Raw genomic sequence first — 20,695 nt, forward strand, 5'->3', positions numbered from 1 at the left:
CAAGGCAGAGGCTATACATCATTAAACGGAGAATTGGCAGCATTCGGGCAGCTGCGCCTCACCTCTGTTTTTTTCCACATACGAGGTCTAACCCCCGAAATAACACTCAGTGTAATGATTATGTGGACCAAAGTGAGAGAGATCAGAATGCTCCCGCTGTAGATAAGCATCAGCCCTCGGCAGCCAACTGACGCTATACTGGGAAGTCCAAAGCATGAAATGTTACATATGCATGCATTCTGCTTCGGGAAATCTGCAAAAGAAAGTGTTGCGTGATGGACCAACGCTACCCCCTACTGGAATGTTCCTCTCTCTCTCTCTCTCTCTCTCTCTCTCTCTCTCTCTCTCTCTCTCTCTCTCTCTGAATCAAGAAATAAATAAAAAAATGAATGGAGTAGAAAAAAATTATTTAATATTCAAATGAGTACAGATATTATAGCATTCTAAAGAGAATGTTTAACAGAAAAAGTGGTTTGATCCATACAGCTCAGAGTTTCGACAGAAAATTTAGTCCCTTCACAATCAGAAGCAAGTTTCAGTAAAATGATATACAGTGCATGCGTCAGGGTTTGTTGTCACGTACATGTTTAGCACTAGGCCAAAGCACAGATATGTGGTATGGCCTTAGCTCCTCCTCTGGCACCAAACTGGGGGCATGGCTCATGAGGTCATGACCTTTGAAGGACTTCGGGAAGGCGATGACGTCCCTGATGCTGGAAGCGCCCACAATGATGGACACCAGTCGGTCCAAACCTAAAAGAGGTGAATAAATGCTAAACACCCAGAACACGTTCACGGCTTATATTAGTATTTTCAGCATTGGTAGAAAGTTTGGTGTTTTGAGTCCTGGACAGGGGGAAAAAAAAGTCTCAAATAGACACACAATTTTGTTTTGACTTTCGAGTCCTCAGAAGAGTTGCGGTTCTGCCAAGTAATCTCTGTCAGACAATCAATTTTCGCTCTGAGCATGACCGCGGCTGATAGGAGGAGATAACTTCAGAACAATCTTTTACTCACCGCCGCTCTGTTATGGCCTTATTTTTTTCTGATGGATGGACCTTGGTGGGTAGCAGGTGTCATGGTTTGAGCTTACCTAATGCGATCCCGCCATGTGGAGGGGCCCCGGAGTCCAATGCTTCCAAAAGGTGAGACAGGAGAGATGGGTCTTCCTGAAAAAGTGCAGCAGCTCACAATGTAAGAAATATTAATATTACATTATACTACCTAATAGACACACAAAATATACTAGCACTTTATAACTGATTCTATATTATCTAAACATCACCCCCATTTTACATCTGGTTATAGATAAATTCACACCACTTTAATAAGACTTGAAGATGTGCTCAATTGTCAGAGATCAGCTGGTCATGTGGTAATGGTGCAATGCATACAATCATGCAGATACAGGACAAGAACTTCACGAATATACAGTAGGGAAAAGGGTGATCTCTGTGACTTTAGTGCATGCCATGTTACTGGTTTAGGTATTTCAGAAACTGCTGATATGGGGTATATTTACTCTTGAATTTCAAACAGAATGATAGGACTGGGTGAGCAGCAGTCTTGCGGGCACGAAAGCCTTGATGACAAGGCTGGAGAAAAATGGACAGACTGGTATAGGTTGACAGGAAACCTTCAAAAACTAAAATAGCAACTCTTTATAAACACTGTAAGCTAAAAAGTGAGTTCAAAAGTGAGTTTAAATCCTAGAACTGGCAAGGTACCACTGTTGAGGTGCATGAGCAAGACCCTTAGCTGCTTTGTATATAAATTAGATCATTCTGGATAAGACCTCTCTGGATAAGGACATCTGGCAAATGCCATGAATGTAAAACTAAGACCACATTAGGTTTTCACACAGGAATTACAGACATTGAACGGTTAATTGAGGGAAAATTAGGGGGGAAAAAACCAAAAACAACAAAAAACACGTCATCACCCGTCACAGGAACAGCTAACTATATAATTGCATGAATGAACAGGAGTGCACATGTTCCTCTTAAGTATATTGTATTGAATCGTATGTATTTAAGGCAGCCCAAAAATGAATTTTGCTGTAGTACAATGATGAATATTATATCCAATTCCATTCAATAAATTTTACTTTGTAGAGCGCTTTTAACAATAGGCATTTTCCAAAAGCAGCTTTATAGAGATAAAGAGGTTATAAAGTTGGAATTTATAAGTTTAGTGCCTATAGGTTTTTTTCTTTCCTTACAAGTTTATCCCTAACGAGCAAACCGGGGACGATTACATAACAGTAGTAAAAAGTAGAAATGTAGTAGAAGTAATAACACTTTCATAGGAACAGAACAATCAGCCAGGACCTTGTGGGAGAAAAGCTATTGCATATGCATGTACAAAATCACTAAGCTGTAACATTCTCCCAGGCGCTAAACCCACTGTTCAAATATAGTATAGCGTTACCACAGCGACAGAGGTGCAAGTCAGTGGAAAGCGACAGGAGTTTGAAGAGAGAAAAAACCTTCTCAAACCTTCTCTTTGTTTAATTGTTCGTTAAACAGTAAACACTTTACTTTGAGGACGTTCTCCAGGACATAGAGCTGTTGAGCGGCGTTGTGAATACGGATGGAGCCGCCACCGATCTCACAGCCGTTCAGCACCAAGTCATAGTGTTGGCCACGCACCTGGGGAACGGATTGTAAAAAAGGATCAATCGAGTTAAAGGAGAGTTGTGGATAAAAACACGAATAGTGAGAAGAAGTGACTAAAATGGCACACAAAGGCACCATGCTGGTGCTGGTCTGAATCATATTACAATGTGATAATGTGGTCATTCAGAGCCTTGGAGGTCTCTCTGAAAAGGTGTCTGTTCGCAACATTACAACTTTACTATCGCAGTTTTCCAAAAATATCACTAAAATATCCACGTCAAATTACTTCTATCCAATTCGCGGTTCAGAGGAAGAAAAAAGATACAGCACAAAATATTTTGAAGAAGTAAGTATTGTTAAAAGCAGCACAAAATTATATTATAGTTCATATATAATATAAATATATTTATATTTCTTTTAATTAACTATAAGGTTTCTGTGGCAGGGCATTGTACATGTAGAGGAAGTGTGAAAATACAGTGCACCTTGTGGGGTTGGGTGTAGAGCAGGTGGGCATCCTCAGGCATGGGTGCAGTAAAGGGGTGGTGTGCAGATTCCAGTTGCTCCGGTTCATCCTCTTTAGGTAAGAAAAGGGGAAAGTCCACCACCCACAGGAAGTTATAGATTGAAGGGTCACGTACAGGCACACCACGTCCCTCCAACAGCTCAGCACACTGCAATCTCAGTTTCCCCAGAAGAGGACGCTGCGAAGAAAAATGTATATTGAGCAATCAGATATATAAAAGTAAAAATTATTTGTTTTTGTATTCTAAAAACCTGCATCCATGGTTTTTAAAGTGGGGTCTAGTGATGCGTAAAGCATAGCCAGAGGGTCCAAGAGAGTGCAGTGGGAAATGTTTTTTCTTTTTAATGAGCAGGTGGTGTTTTACAACTAACAAATACTAACTATAAACATGTTGCTTCATTTTATTAGTCCTTTACTTTAATAGAGTAACAACACTGCATTTTTTACACCAAGGGTGTAATTTAAGAAGAAAAAAAAACAAACTTTATACAGTACGAATGCAGTTAAAAAAATAATTATCATTATTATGAGGAATAATGATTTGTGGTCAAGCAAGGCTTTTCTTTTTGTTTTTCCTTGATAGATTTGTGGTTAAATTGGCACTCTGTGTGTCTCAATGTGTAATTTGTGTGGCTATTCTGCACTAGGTGGGCATGCTCAGTGACAAAAAAATAAATACAAATAAAAATCCACAGGTGTGACATTTTTGTTTCTAAACAATTTTAGCTAGATTAGCAATTTTGCAGATTAACCCATACCGTTTTTCTGGGTTGCATTATACAGTACGAGAGCGGCCTCTAGAGTCAAATTACTGACTTATACTGTTTATTTGTCTTTTTTTTTTTTTTTGGATATGACGTGTTTTATTTATTTGGAGCGTTACTTTTTGTTTCACTTTGAATACGTGTCTTATTTTCCTCTATATTTGTTAATATAATAAGTTAAAATTATGATCCATCTACGCTATCGGTAAAATTGGTGGACCTCTAATTTTAGCCACAGAATAGATCCTGTTGTGAATGCTGGACTGAGGATGTACAAAGAATTCCTATCAGAATGTGAATTTTAATCCCCTCCTCCAATAGGAAGTGATGCCTGTCTGCTACACTGACTCAGGACTACAGTTTGCTTCTGATCACCATCACTGTACCCCGCAACATCGTTTATCTGTAATAAATGGACATTTGGTGCAACCCAGATGAGGATGGGTTCCCTCTTGAGTCTGGTTCCTCTCAGGGTTTCTTCCCTAAGCCATCTCGGAGAGTTTTTGCTTGCCACAGTCGCTTATCAGGGACAAACTTACACTTATGAAGAACATATTAATTTTTTATCACCTCATTATCTGTGTAAAGCTGCTTTCAGACAATGTTCATTGTTAAAAGCGCTATGAAAAAAAAATGTATTGAATTAAACGCCTGTTTTTTTTTAAAGAAGAATTTCATGTTTTATGGTTTGGGCAAATGTGTTTTATACCAGGCACGATTTTGCACCAGTTTTTTTTATTTTTTTATTATTATTTCTTTTGTAAACAATATGCAGAATCTGCTCATTACTTAATGTAATTTAAAAATATATAAAAAAAATTTTTTAATATTGACTAGCCAAATCCTAGTAATGTCAAAATAATGATTACTGATTTTAATCCAGTGCTACAGTTCCATCCCCAACTAGTCATTTCTCTCCAACTATCAGATGAAAGAACTGAATGAACACAAACACTGCTGATTGAGAAATCAGTTCCCATTTAGTTTTTTTCTTCTTTTTTTCTCTCTTGGGGGGGGGGGGGGGATTAATAAGTCATATTCTAAGGGTGAATCTAATTACCGTGTGGCATTTCTAGCTTAGCAGCTGCACTTGGATGCTTTAATGAAGCTAAATAAAAGGGTATCATTATATCTGCATGATGAGCGTGTGTAGTCATGTGTGTAGCACACACCACCCTCTCCTGGGCTCCGGCAGCAACGAGGAGCAGGTCTCCGGCTTTGGCGCTCATCTTCAGCAGCAGCTGCAGCCTTGTTGTGTCCGGTAACAGGCGACCGAGAGGAGATTTGATGGATCCCTCTGCCTTAACCAGCATGCAGTCCACATCCTAAACAGCAAGGCACATAAACGGGACAGGGCAGGATTTAGCACCAGCTCATCATCATGTCTCCAACATCTCAAAGCTGCATTGCTTTGGTTTGGATGAATTAGTGTTAGGTTGTTTTTTTTTTTTTGTGTACATATTTTTTAAAAGATTTAATGACAGATTTTTGAAGTCAACATGAACAGAACAGAAATGTGATCGCATTTCAACGGAGTAAAATGCATCATCTCTAGCAGGAGCGTCAATATTAACCTAATAAAAATGACCCCGGGTCATTTCCGTGCATCTTTTTCGGTGCATTTTCCAGAGGATTTGAAATGAAGGCAAATTGTGTGTTCATTATGTGATTGCTGAAATCTGATTGGACAGAAACTCCACTCGGTTGGGCAAGCAAAAGAAAAGCTATGCAATCAAGAGAACCGACTATTGGAAATAATTAAATGTTAAGTGTGTGATTCTGACAGAGCTTAGGCCAGCAGAGAAGGCCTTGATGTGTCCTTCAGTAGCCCGAGGTGCTTTGCTGACTGGTAGAGATAATTTTTTCTCTCCTGACTTTGGCCATCAAAGATTTGTGACATCTTGGGTCATTCATTTTGTTAGACAGCGTGAAGACAATTAATGTCAAACCATCAGATTAAAATGCAAATTATGATCAGTGGGCAAATTGATTTGTGTAATGTATAAAGTCCCTTTTCTGGGACAAAACACACAAAAGGACGAGTTTTTCAAAGTCATTTCATTCAGAGATGCTGCTTTTCTCGTCTGCCTGATGACCTAACAGACAGATCAGAGCATTATTGGCTTTTAAATAAAGCTGATGTTATTCTAACTTTCTTATTTCTACTTTTCCCATAGATCATAAAAGTGCATTTAATCTGCCAAAACACTTTTTGCCCTTTTTGTGCTGATTTACTTTGAATTAACCAACTCTTTATACCACTTTACTATTTTATTTCTTTGATCTGAGGTCTCAGAGGGCATGTAAAGCAGCGTGTTTTAACCTCATCAGACCACTTTATGTTCTTCATACCCTCAGCAGTTCATAACTTCTGTTGGCAGAGTACAAGCTGTTACATAAACAACAGGAACGTTCACAATATTAAATGAGTGTCTCAGCGGTATACTGAGATTAGCCACTGAACCAAGGGGGAGCCTGGGGCATAAACAGGAATCAGAAAGTACCACTATGTATTGTAAGTAAGTAGTGTGCACTGGTTTGATGGGGCATTATGGGTAATATTAAAATCTCCACAGAATATCACTGTATTTCAAAATTCCAGTCTAGTTTATATTTCCTACAAACATCATTATGGGCACATAACAACATAGTGTACATTATTTGGACACTAATCTATCGCAGTGCATCGTGGGATTCCACTATGTAATGCGTCGGTTTATGATTGTTTACAAACGAATGAAATGGCTCATGGACAAATCAGCATTCGTTTCGCTTAATTTTTTTATTGTAATTCAAATGATTTACAGATTAATTAATTTAAATATTTGGATCGACTCCAGAGCTGTTTCATGACACATGAAGTGTTCTGTAAATGAAGACATGTCTTTGTAGCAGGTGGGATTGTAGATGAGGAAGGAGACTGCAGAGAGAATGTGGGGGGAATGGGCAAATGAATGTAGCACCTGTCTCTTTCTTTGCAGAATTGGTGAATTCGGATTCCCCATGGTGTTTTCTATCTGCCTGAGCTGAGCTGAGGGAACGCTCCAAAATTTTTGTTGCCTTCTTTGTTTGTATTTTTCGCCTTTTAATACTGTGCAAAGACTCAGAGGAAAATAAATGCTCACCAGTCAACTCTCAGTCTTTTACTAATGGGTTGCTTTTTGTTTACTTCATGCGAGGCATTTGATAAATCCCTGTAACCCACAGATAGGAAAAGTGACAGTACGTCATGTGACAGACTGCAGCGAGAAATAGCGATGACAGTTTGGGTGTAAGATGAAACAGACTTTGTAGTAGCTGTTTGTCAAATTACCGTGACTCAGCACTGAAGCCATGATGTCAGATCGCAAAAACAGAGCCACAAATTCTAAAGCTATTACGTCTTTGCCACATGAGTAATATAATATGCGTATAATTGTGTCCGTTACCGTGACACGATAGCGCTATATAATCAGACGTTTTTATTTTATTCAATTTATGGTCACATAATGGTAAAAAAAAAAAATAATAAAAAAAAAAAAAAAAAAAAAAAACGAGATTTATACTTTCAAAAGTCAGAGTTCATCTAGATAATGTCAGTGCGATGCTAGATGTGGGTAGTCTTTCATATCCTGTGTCGTTTTCCCTACCGTGTCCTATAGCGCTGATATTAACACCTCAAACCCACTGATAAAGCTGTGAAAAGACTTTCCTTAAAGGTTTTATGATGATGCTGAAATCCTTTGATATTTCACCATGAATAGACAGAGGGTTGCTACTGGACCACGGATAAGTAAAAAAGTTGAGACGAATAGAATAACACAATGAAATACAAATTTCCATCTCAAAAAACGTACAAATTCAAATGACCAAATCACCATACTATCACCATAATATTCAAAACTAATACATTAAAAACAGGAGAAACCTGAAAAAAAAAAAAAAAACATCCGATTGGCTTTAGTTTTAGTGTAATTCTCACACATCCATTCTGGTCAAGTACAGAAATGCTGTGAAGTACAGAGTGTAATGTGACAAAATCAAATTTCCAGTATTGGCTGTGCACCAGAAGTGATTGGTGGCAGCTTGAGGATGAAGAAATGCTATTCTGAGTTCCTCGTTAAATATATATATATATTTTTTTACTAGAGAACCGATTCTCAAAACTGATTGTTCTGAAAATTATACACCAACTTGTCCTCTAATTTGATCGGACAATTGGTGTTACAAGAACGCTAATATTTAGAACAATTCTATTACATTAAATTGTTCCTTAGGTTGAAACTGTTACCACACCTAGTACAGGATGCATTTTTCATTGGTAATGCAAAATATTACACTCCTAATTTTACTGAATATCAACTTATGATACGAGTGCATTCATGCTTGCAAGTAACGTTCGAGGCGCACAATTTTATAGGATGTGGTAGCATAACACGTTCTCTTCACTTGAACTAGAGGTTCCTTTATGACAAAGTGACCTCCATTAATATATGATGTACATGGGTTGGATTAGAAGATCTTAAATGGCCCACAACTCTGACCTCAACCTTTCTAAACCCTAGGGATAAATTGGTTGATTGCCCTGCCCACCACCCCAGGCCTCCTCACCTCACCTACATCAGTACCTGACTTGACTAACACCCTTGTAGCTGAATGAACACAAATCTCCACACCAATCTAGTGGACCAACTAGTGAGAAACCCTGAACAAACAGTCCCAAATTAGTAAATCACTTTCAGGACCCATTTAGAGTCAGCGGCCATCTTGTCGTTTTTCCCACGCCACCCGGTGTTTAAGGACAACAAGACATTAGCTCAGTGCCAGAGTATCTCACCGGCTCTTGTCCCTGGGATTATTCTTGCCCCCCTTCCTGCTCTGGTTCCTGTTCCTGACCATGTCCCTGATCCCTGTTTCTGCTTTAAACTCTGGACTGTCTCCTGGTTTGTGTTTTTGTTCTGCCCTGCCTGCCTGCCTGAAATCGGTTTGGTCCTTGGACTGTTTTGCGTTTTTTTTTTTTGCTCTGGTTGCATTTGCTCTTGGATATTTTGACAGTTTTTTTGGATTTTCAGTTTGGGTTTCTCCTGTATTACTCTGTCTGCTGGCTCTTGGACTCTGGACTGTTTTTTTTTTTCAGACTCGGTTTTGAACTCTATGAATTTGGATCTGTTTTTCGAACTGTGTTTCCCCCCCTGCCTCTTTGCTCTTTATTAAAGACTGTTTTCACCATATTCCTGTTGCGTCCTGCATTTGAGTCCTTCCACTCACTGTTCCTGACAGAATATTCTGACCTTGCTTCTTGTTTATTATTTGAAAGAATTGAGAAAGAAAACAATGGTAAATTGTAAATGGATAATAGGGAAACATATGGTGTTACAGGGAAATAATACTGTCTGGGTTGGTGATTGTAAAACTGGCATTATTTTCCCGGCACTTTTTTGTTCCTTATTTTCCTACCAATTCGTTATTTTTTTTTAAGTGCATTACTTAGCAAAGATAAAACTAAAGCCTTGGATAATTAATTAAGTACACAGTACTGCGGGACACTTAAAAGAAATTGGGCTCAAACAGGTCAAATCGCTGCAGATTACAAATTACTAATACACATTTATTACGGCGAGTGCATGCAACAGAGCACCAGAGAAAGTGTGCATTCATCATTCTCTTTCTAAACTACATGTGAGAAGCCTCCAGAATCAGCCAAGACGTGCCCTTCGAGGGTGGTCTACCCTTGCCTTTAGGTAGGAACACTTTTCCTATGATAATCAGGCTCATGAATTACTTTCAGATAAATATTTCATAAGCGCTATCCTTATCTCGGCTGCTGTGTGCATTATAACTGCCGTTGATGTTTCTGTAATGATGAGGAAGACAAAGGTGTGAGAAGAGAGAGAGAAGAGAGAAGAGAGAAGAGAGATAAGAGTAGTGAATGCATGGATGAAGGAAGGGAGCGATAGATACATATCAGACTTACCTGGTTAAACTGAGTCTTGCCTGTTTGTTTCAAGAACTCCATGTCCTTGCCCTTCAGGTGTTTCTAAAAATAAAAAAAAAATAAAAACAAAACAAAATAAAAAAAAACTTAACAAATCTAAATTTCTCATTTATCATTTCACAAATTTGTGTTTAGACTGATGCCATGCTTATAAATCATGCAAATAAACAGGAGTTAGGAAGTAATTATACGCTAGCAAAAAATAATTAATTTCTGTCCTTGACTGTAAAAAATGTGTATTAAAAAAAAAGCAATTTTAGAACAAATCCTGTGCATGTAGGGTGACAGATAGGGATGCACCGAAATGAAAATTCTTGGCCGAAACCGAAAACCGAAACACCGAAAGAAATTATGCCAATTATTATTACCATTGCATTTACGGCTATGACTGTGTACAAACCTTACTAGAATCAAGGCATTTTAATTGCATAAATTAATATTAAAGTTTCAAAGAATAAATCAATTCCAAATTATGAAAATATTTATTTATAGCACATTGCAACAACACACAGGATAAAATAAATTAAAATTTAGTCTTAAATGTTTAACTTAAATGCACTCATGTGTACATTAAATAATAATGTACAGGCCCTCTGTCCTGCTGAAAGGTTGTACAATTAAATATGTTCTTTCATAAAAACAAAGTGCATTCAGAACAAGTGCAACTGCTTAAAAGATACAATACAACAATATCACTGCGAAACTTCCTGCCTTTTCAAAAACGTCCACCACAGACGGAGTGCGCGTGCTCGGAGGGGTTTTGCTTTTCTGTGCGTTTGCGTTTCTCTCATATTCAGCATAGCGATCAGATGTTTGGATTTCAAATTAAACCCGACGTGGTAAAAGTCTTTACAGACGCACCCCCTCTAGAAATTTCGGCATTATATGTTTTGCAAATCGCTATCCGTGGGTCTTTCTCAGATATACTGAAATACGTCCACACTGCAAACATGTTGTTTTAGACAAGCACGTGCAGGCAGCGGTTTCTGTTTGCGTCATCACAACAACCTGTTTCGGCCGTGTTTTTTCGGTGATCAAAGTCTTTCGGCCACCGAAAGTTGGATGCTTCGGTGGCCACCTATTCGGCCACCGAAAATATTCGGCCGAAAATGGCCCAAAGGTGCATTTTCGGTTTTCAGCCGAATATTTTCGGTGGCCGAATATTTGGTGCATCCCTAGTGACAGAACAACACATAGTGAACAGCATAAATTATAAAAAGGTGCAGTGGCTAAAATATTTTTTTATTTTATTTTTTTTTTTACCTTAATATTAAACAATACATGCATTTAGTTGCCACATTTACATTACAGCACAGTCAAATTCTTCACATATCCCAGCATATTATAAAGCTAGGGTCAAGCTTGATACATGATCCTCTTTCCTCACATATAGTGATAAGTTTTACCGTCATTTATTTATTGCATTGATCGAATGGTGTCAGGATGGCTGAAAAACCCTCAATTCGAATTCAATAAATAATTGGGAACTGTTGTGGATGAAAGCATAGTTTTATTTTTTAAACAAGATTGTTTTTTACCTTAAATAGGAGTTACCCTATTGTGTGGCCCACGCTATGATTTATAAATTCAGAGAACATTGTGAATTAAAGATGTGGTTAGAAGCTTTCCTCAAGTTATAAAGAACCGAATTTGAATTCTGCAGCTTTAACAGAGCAACTATAAATGCTGAGCAGACACAACTGTGCAATTTATTTTACTTCTTGGTCAGTCGGCGATAAGAGACAAAACACAATACATTTGCACTGTTATTGTACAGTGTTACAAGGTGAGTGTGAGGGGTTCTCCAAGAAGTTCCAAAGATTCCTACAAATACACCTGTACCTATATTAGATTATGTAAATTATTATTTTGAATTCATGTTCAAGTAAAAAGATCATAATTGATATGCCAGCATCTTCAGGGAGATTTTCATACAGGCTTTGTTATGGAAAAACTATACTGGCATACAACACCGAGTGTGCACTAGGTATTTTATACATCTGGAGGATTAACTAGCACGTTTCGGAGTTGCAAAATGTTTAGTCGTTTCAAACCCATTATTTCAGGACGTTCTGGACGAGATCTGTTTCTCTTTAAGAGGTCCTGCTGTCGTTGTGATTGTTGTCATTAACTGCATTTCCAATAGAAAACTATTGGAAACCTTAAACGAGTTGAGTAACTTGAGATTTTTAAATATCCAAACCTGAACCATCAACCGAACATGGGAATGGAATTTCTCTGTGGCTTCAGTTATGAGGCAGAGATTATACCACATTATAAAAGCACAGGATGGAAATTTCAGTCATACAAATCAGGAATACAAGCCATTTTTCATCTAAAAATGCTAGTAGCGAGTTTGACCTCACCTCATTTCAGCTCTTAACGAAGTCCTTTACACCTGCAACATACTTTGCTATGGTATGCCTACTGACCGTGTTAAGCTCCTGACAGAGAGCCCCACAGGTTGCTTTGACCTTGATGTAACTGGCAGTGCAGAACGCTTCATTCGTTTGAGTTTGGGGGACATTTTCTTAGTCATACTGTATGAGCTCAACTGTGAATTACACCATGTGTTCACAAAATAACGGCCTGAACCTTTGTAACTCGAACACCATGTATGTATACAGCATTTTGACATACTTTCAACATGATTAAACATTACAGTGCTAGCCACTTCGAGTGAAGCCGTTTCCTTAGCGCAGAGGTGTGTTAAGGCTCCCAGTCCTGGAGCTCCAATGTGTGATTATGAAAGTTGCCTGAAGTGCTTTGTGATTCAGAGTAGAGGCTTTCTGGCAGGTAGATTGCCGGCCTCTTAGCTCCTGTTGCTTTTGCTCCAAAAACATGAATAAATAAAAATGAGACTGTATGAATGAGTGCCTGAACTGAAAGTGGCAGAGCAATTTGGAGAGTTTGAGTCTTTCTTTAGTTTGCACTTCACTACAAAATGCAGTTTGCGGTCGTACTTTCTTTCTATTGACCTTTGAAAAATCTGTTTTTGTACATTTTTATATATTATGAGGGGATATTTAGCCTAACAATGAAGTGTTTTCTATTATTGTCTTGTGTGCTTCAACAGCAAATGGTTCACCTGCAAATAAATCACCCAACAGAAATGAATAAACATCATCTTCCATGGCCTGAAGGTGGTGCTATTATGCAGAACTTCCATACGACCAAAACAAAAATTTTTCTTACAACCAGAGGTTGATTCAACTAATGATGATTTGATTGAGTTGATTTGAGTAGATTGCCGGAATAATTTTTTTAACAACGCATTATCTGTCTAAAGCTGCTAAGGGACGATGTTCATTGTAAAAAGCGCTATACAAATTAAAATGAATTGAATTGAATTAAACCATCGGCAAAAGTCCATACCGATAGTTTTTCCGGGTTGAGTCTGAAAAGGGTCACTGTCATTATACAGTACGAGAGTGGCCTCTAGGAGCGAATCACTGATGCCACATGCTGTTTGTGGCAATGTTTTATCATGCCAAGTGAGTCGGCCCGGTGAGAGGGGCCTAATCACGACACCACGCACACCATCACTGCTTTCTTTATTATAAAAAGATTCGCCTTAACGTTGAATATAAAATAGAACTAGAAATGGACCATGTTATACTTGAATTGCTTGCGGTTCTTTTACAGGATTAAGTTTCCTCTTTTTCACAAGTTAGAATTTTGTTAGTATTTTAAGTATCTTTTTAATTAATTTTGAATGTAACTGTTTTTATTTATTTGCTGTTACCTTTTGTTTATGTTTGAATGCGTCATTTTTCCGCAATATTTGTGAATATAATTACCGTAATTTCCGGACTATAAAGCGCACACTGAATTTTACAAATATTTTAATTTTTAACATAAATAAGCCGTGTCTACACTAATGTACTTTACACAGGCTTTAACGAAAGACACGTTACACACTGTGTAACGAGTGAAATGTTGCGCTTCTATTTGGAGCATAGCGGTATTTTGGGAATAGCATGCCACTGCATTCTTCCGGTATTACTGGATTATGTCCTTATCATTTTCTCATGCTCATTTCTAAGTTTCTTTGACTAACCTGTAACGCTGTTGCCAAGAAAAAAAAAAAAAGCACAAGTTTTGGAAACCTGTCTGTGCTTATATGATTTCTGTTGTAACTGGAGTTAGCGAGCTCTCCCTTCACCCAGACTCAACACGTTACAACGGCTTGTATCTAAACAGTAGCCTACCAAGAAAGTCATTGTTCACTGTCTTCCTCCCTACTTTCACAACTATTTCTTTCAGGAGTTTATCTTTTGGCATCGTCGTGCAGCTCAGAACACTGGTGAGGTGCGTTTTTTAGTTTCCGTTCGGAAATTTCATTGGTCTAATGTTATGGGGTTCAGTTTTTTGGCTTGAAGTTTGTGAAAAACCCAGGAAAAATTTATAAATTAGCCGCTTCGTTGTTTAAGCCGCGGGGTTCAAAACGTGGGAAAAAGGTAGCGGCTTATAGTCCGAAAAATACGGTACTATATTCACATATGGTTGCATTTGGCACATTTCATGATTCAGCACTGTAATTCTTTTATTATTTTTGCAGTAAAGTTCAGTACTATTTTACATGGAGTGTTTAAATCTTTTCCATTCTGTATCCTATCAACAATCAGTTGATAAATCAGTTATAGGCAAGTACAAACCAACCTAGCTATCGGTTGACCTCATGAGGAACCACGTTGCAACCCCAATGTTAAATGTCTATGATCACTAATCAGAGATTATGTAATAAATCTACAGTATCTAAAAGAATATCCAATAAATAATAAAAACTCAGTAATCAGAGTGCAATCTTTAGGCCTTTCACATCCATTTTTATGGAACCTGTATATATGCCATAAATACTAGGCTTGAGTGATCCTCAAGTGAAAACTTGACTCCAAGCAAAAACAGAGCTTAAAAATGGATCCAGGGAGCAAAAAAGGAGTCAAGACTTCCTCAAGGACCAATTTTTATATATACCACCCTCACGCATTAACTCATATTTACAATTCCAGAAAAAAACTCCTGTGTTCAAAGACTGGCTCGAAATTCAATTCAATTCAATTCATTTTTATTTGTATAGCGCTTTTAACAATGAACATTGTCTCAAAGCAGCTTTACACAGATAATGCTGTGATTAAAAATGAATGTTCTTTATGAGTAAGTTTAGTACGAAATAAAGAAATAGAGTACGTTTCTTCATCAACTTTAAATCTTCCTGTAATGTTTCACTCGCTTGGTCCTATTTTATCCCAGTCTCAACAGGATAATTCTCTGCATAAAAAGACTAAACGAGTACATTCATTCATTTGAAGCTTTCCTTCGAGATCATTCATTACTGATGGCCCTCTGTACCAGACACCTTGAATTATTTTTCCACAGCTAACAAAGAAATAAATCTGTAAGGAATTCATTAAGCTTGACTATATGATGACTGTGTTTGAGAGAGTGGGACAGCGAGCTCGTATCTCTTACTTACAGCTCCGTCTGGAACACAGATGGCCTGGACGCAGCCACCTGGATGGGCGATAACGTTCCTGATGAACTCAATCTGTGTGTGCTGGAACGTCTCGCTAACATCCACAAGCTATACATGCAAAAGAGGGTAGCCTTGTTAGGCATGAAACAGGCCAGGATTTCTGAATATACAGATTAAAGCTTTTGCATTGTATATGATAGAGCTGTTGTAAATTAAATAAATCAATAAATCAAATCAGAGAATGCTGATGCACTATTACTTCTGTCAAGGATAAGATTGAAAACAACAAACTGACCTTCATTCCAAATCTAGTGTCAGGTTTGTCCACGCCATAATCTTTCATAACTTCTTTGTACGTCAAGCAGGGGAAAGGGGTGCTGATCGTTCCTTTGTCTTCTGGCCATGAGTACTGCAGCAAGCCCTCAATCAGAGCTATGATTCCAGCCGCATCGACAAAAGACATCTCAATGTCCAGCTGCATGTGCAGAAGACTTTTGGTGAGTTGACATTAATAGCAGAGTCGATCAAAGCCTTAGCCGTTCTGTTCTATTCTTCTGTTTACACTCTGATTAAGTTTCCCCTCAGGGCTTTTAGAAAGACAACTTATCCCATCTCAGCATTCACTGGCATTCAAAGCCAATTCTCACATGTACAACAGCCAATCTTGGGCTTTTGCAGGTAATTACCTGTGTGAATTCAGGCTGCCTGTCAGGTTTGGAGCCTTCGTCTCTATAGCAGCGTGCCAGCTGAAAGTACCTGAGATTACAGCACATACACACACGCAGTCATTAAATCAAAGATTTTATATTAAATCCAAGACTTTACACACACATTAAGATGAAACACGTGGACACATGGATTTCACACCTATAGCACTGTTAGAAGCATGTATAGACTGTATTCTGTAGCATTACAAACTCCTGTCACTGAAATAGATTTTGCCATGCTACTGCTTCTGTGCTTAAAGAAAAAGTGTAAAAACCCCAGTCTTGACCTGAAGCCCACTTTGAGATAAATTGAAACACTGACTGTGCCCAAGACTTGACCTCACTAAAGCTTATGTGGCTGAAAGGACAAATTCTCAATCCTCCAATAAAGAAAAAACTTCCAATGTATTTGTGTTTGCCAAGAGAAAGTACTCGTGGTCTGCTGTCATGCCGGCCTTTCTGACTTTAAGAAGCGAACCGTGCAAAAAGATGAAGAAATCCTATATGAAATGCAGTTTGACATCTCAAACCTCAGAAATCCAATTATAACTGAACATGTTATCAAAAAAGGAGCTTGTACTGTATATGACTGCCAAAAATCACATTTTAAAATGATATTTTTGAAGGTAAGAAAATTTGACAAGCAGCATTGTTTAAGTGACACAGCCCTAAAATAGTGTTTAATAAATATTAGGAAGTAAAAATATCTACCTGTAAACTATTTTTTTTTTCTTTATTTGATATTTGACTGTTTAAAGCGTGTATAGACTGTATACTGTAGCATTACAAACTCCATTTAGCTCCTAAACTTTGGAATAGCTATTTAGCAAGTCCTACACATAACACATCATAACCTTGTGCACCAGTTCATCTGATCACATGCACATTATCAACTTGTGCTTGTTAATATTATGAACAGCAGCTACGCTAATTCCTCTCCACTGCTTCTCTTTCTCTACCCATCCCAAGGCATCCTGAGGTTGCGCCAGCTCCAGTCGTGTCCCACCTCATTAAGATTATGGACCTTTAAAGTAGTAGATGCCGACCTCGCAAACATCCCGAACCATCTAGAGACGTACCAGCGCCATTTGGATTCCTTCATGTAGAGTGTGGACATTGGACCTCTACAAATATTCAAAGGCTCTGGCATCTATGATGATGTCAGATGTTGAGCTATTTTATGAGTTGCTCAGTAGCTCCTGGTTCCACAAAGTCAACTGACTGTATAAAACTATAGAAAGGACATTCCTCATAATAACACACACTCTGGTGCTCATGTTAGTCATGTCATGTTTGAGTCTGGTTCCTCTCAAGGTTTCTTCCTTATTCATCCTCATTTCCTCATGTGGCAAGAAAAGATTCAGGGCTGTTTTTCCTTGCCACAGTCGCGCCAGGCTTAATAAATAAATAATTACACACATAAATACACATAATACACTTTAATTCTAAAGTTCTGTAAAGCTGCTTTGAGACAATGTCCATTTTGAAAAGTGCTAAAGAAATAAACAAAAACAAAACTATGATATGTATTATACATTACTGTATTTCCTACATTATTCATAAAGTCTGTTTAAGAAATTTACACCGAATTGTATTATGTCTGGATTAATTTTTTCTTTTTTAAAGTGTGACCATATGTATATTTTAACCCCCCCCCCCGTGTGACCTGTTACCAATTAGTACAGTCCTATATTTAATTAACTATGTATATATACACTATATGTATATACTAACATTAAAACAAAAACTAACCTGATGATAAATAAAGAGGAAGATCACATGCCTTTAAATATAATCGAATAGATACTGATTTATTATAACATTGCTTTTATCCATGTAATTCAGCTGCCAGCCTATAGTACTTCCTCTTTCTGCACTAAGAACTAAAAGAATCTTAGTAATGTATACTGACAGCAGCAGAAAGTGTGAGGCTCTGGCACTGATGAAAAACTCGAGAAAAGCTCTTAAGAGTTGCATCAGAAGTGCACCATGATTTGATGTGAAGTGCACATGACTGAGATATTCAACTGGGGCTATGAAATGTGTTTAATAAAATAAACCATTATATAATTTGGGTGTCTGCCAAAATACGTTTGTATGTATATATAGAGCTCAATATAGAGTTTCTATCCAACAAGATTTCAGCCGTCACATCACGTGTTGCCGGGGTCAAAGGTATCTATTTGCCACAGGATCAGCACCTGTGGGGTTTCTTTTTGGCATACACTCCATGTCTCCTTAAGCTGAAAGCCAATCAGACTGTGATTTGGCCACTCTGAGGCCCTTTAGAAGGCGTCCAATCGTGTCCTTCGATTGGATAGTAAGAGAGCGCACTAGTCAGAGCTCGCAAACTGCACCGGTAGCAAACTGCACAAAAAATGCACAAAATATATGAGGCTGATATTGATGCTTTTACTAGAGATTATGTATGCCAGCGGTCCCCAACCTTTTTTGCACCATGGACCGGATTAATGTCAGACAATATTTTCATGGACCGGCCTTTAAGGTGTGGTGGATAAATAGAACAAAATAAAATGATACGACCCGCATAAAAACTGGTATTTTCTAAATATAATAATAAAAGTGAATCCACTGTGTTGTTTCATTGTTCATTTTGCTCACTTGGGGGTTTCAATTTAGCGGTAATGTATTATGTGTTAGTGGCCGGAGCAGCTCCTTTAAGAAGGTATCGGATGTAGGTAAGACATGTGATCACGACATGCATGAGTCATAGACAGATGTGGCGGAGAGAATCCGGTCATTTTCCAAAATAAAACATTGTTCAGAATCAGATAATAAATAAAACGGAAATAATGAAGTTATGTATTCTTTCTGTGTGGCCCGGTACCAATTGTCAGTGTGCAGCCCGGGGGTTGGGGACCACTGATGTATGCGGTGCAGCTGTGGCTGCAGTGAAAGGAGAATTTTGTTCATTGGGTTTCTTGTCGCTGTATGAGATGAAGCAGAATTGTGTGTATTCTAACCTATCCAGACCTGCCACCATCAGAAGCTGCTTGAACTGCTGAGGGCTCTGTGGGAGAGAGTAGAACATTCCGGGTTCTCCAGATGGCACCACAAACTCTTTGGCACCCTAAGAAGCATGAGCAAATGTAAGTACAGTAAAACAGTGAAATACATATACAGTTTTAATGTCTCAAAAGAACAATTAAAATAAAAAAGAAAGAAAGCACAAATAAGAATGACTTTTTTTTTTCTTTTTTCTTTTTTTTGCAGGAGAAAGTACTCCTGGTCTGTAAGCCATGCTGTCATGTCTGACATCAAGAAGCAATATATACAAAATAATGATTAAAAACCCTACATGAAGTCCAATTAAACATGTCAAACACAAGAAATCCAATTATCAATGAATATGACACAAAATGAAAATGTAGCCCGTAAAATGTCACATTTTACGACGGTTATTTTAAGAAAATTTGACAAGCAGCAACGTCTGAGTGACTCGGATGTAAAAAAAAAAAAATATATATATATATATATATTATTTGATTTATCAGGAAGTGAAAATTAGAATCTTTTTTTCCTTTATTTAATTTTTTTGATAATATCCATTAAAGTAATACTTTATACATAAAGACTTTAATAAATTTATATCGAATCGTATAGTGTCTGGATCATCTTGCTTTTCTGTTTTAGTTTTCAATGAGTGTGCTCTAAAGTTCAACATCCATTTTGCTCCTTTATATTTAAATGTACATTCTATGAAAATATATTACGTTGTATATTATGTCTGCCCCGATTCTGATACCATGTGTACCATGTTTAAGCTCACTTTTATTATGAGGTCATTGTTTCCTGCTCACTTAGTCAGGTAGCTGTGCTTATTAATCGTTGTCACCTGTTTTTTGTTATCATTTATTACACTGTGTATTTATGCCCTCTTGAGGCTCCAATGTGTTTGTAGAGGTAAAGCATTCAATCTGCCTTTTGGTTCTTTTGTGTGTGTATGGATTTTCTCCACAGGTCCTTGTTTTTGAGTCAACATAGTATACAATAATCCCCAGTTTTATCGCGGTGGTCACGTTCCAAAACCGCCCACGTTAAATGAGAAACTGCGATAAACGGACGCCACCTCATAAATGCTATTTTATGTATACAGCACTGTACTGTATTAACATTTTACTTCAATGTATAATTCATAATTATATTTTTCTATGGTCTATGGTGCTACCGGGAAAATCAGCCGGAGGGTGGTGGGTTACAAGGGTCTTTAAAACCAATGGTAATGAAAGGTGAAGGATCTGAGACAGGATGCTGTAGTGTAATTAATTAATGATGCGGACCTCACAGAAAAAAATCGGGTCAATCACAAGTTTATCCTATTCTTAATCACAGTAATTAATAATTGAACACGAAGCAAGCATAGTGTGATCAAAGGCACACACTGCATATGGTCATCTGGCTGATTCTGTGCATATACTATCTAATGAAAGTGCTTCAGATCTTTGACCAAGAAGTCTGGGTTTAATCACATCTATTTAATTGAACTTAATGTAAATGCTGCAAGACTGTCTGGGAAAAAAACACTTACATAATGAGCAACCCCAAGCAGTCAATTCTACTCAAAACCAATATTTTATTTATTATTTGTTATTGATGAGTTGGGGTTTTT

General features: G+C 37.7%; 1 protein-coding gene across 1 annotated transcript in view; it reads right to left on the minus strand.

The window, feature by feature from the left end:
• Positions 1–386: 386 nt before the first annotated feature.
• dars2 (aspartyl-tRNA synthetase 2, mitochondrial) overlaps positions 387–20,695 on the minus strand; it is a 28,721-nt gene continuing 8,412 nt past the window's right edge. The window contains exons 8-17 of the mRNA XM_083541741.1: positions 19,050–19,156; positions 16,045–16,114; positions 15,654–15,833; positions 15,359–15,466; positions 9,862–9,924; positions 5,081–5,233; positions 3,104–3,322; positions 2,541–2,651; positions 1,094–1,169; positions 387–753 (exon numbers count right to left, since the gene is read on the minus strand). Of these exons, the coding sequence (XP_083397867.1) occupies positions 563–753; positions 1,094–1,169; positions 2,541–2,651; positions 3,104–3,322; positions 5,081–5,233; positions 9,862–9,924; positions 15,359–15,466; positions 15,654–15,833; positions 16,045–16,114; positions 19,050–19,156 (1,278 nt within the window). The 3' untranslated portion in view covers positions 387–562. The remainder of the gene's footprint in view (positions 754–1,093; positions 1,170–2,540; positions 2,652–3,103; positions 3,323–5,080; positions 5,234–9,861; positions 9,925–15,358; positions 15,467–15,653; positions 15,834–16,044; positions 16,115–19,049; positions 19,157–20,695) is intronic.

The sequence above is a fragment of the Silurus aristotelis genome (assembly GCF_946808225.1).
Source record: "Silurus aristotelis genome assembly, chromosome: 5".
NCBI lineage: Eukaryota > Metazoa > Chordata > Actinopteri > Siluriformes > Siluridae > Silurus > Silurus aristotelis.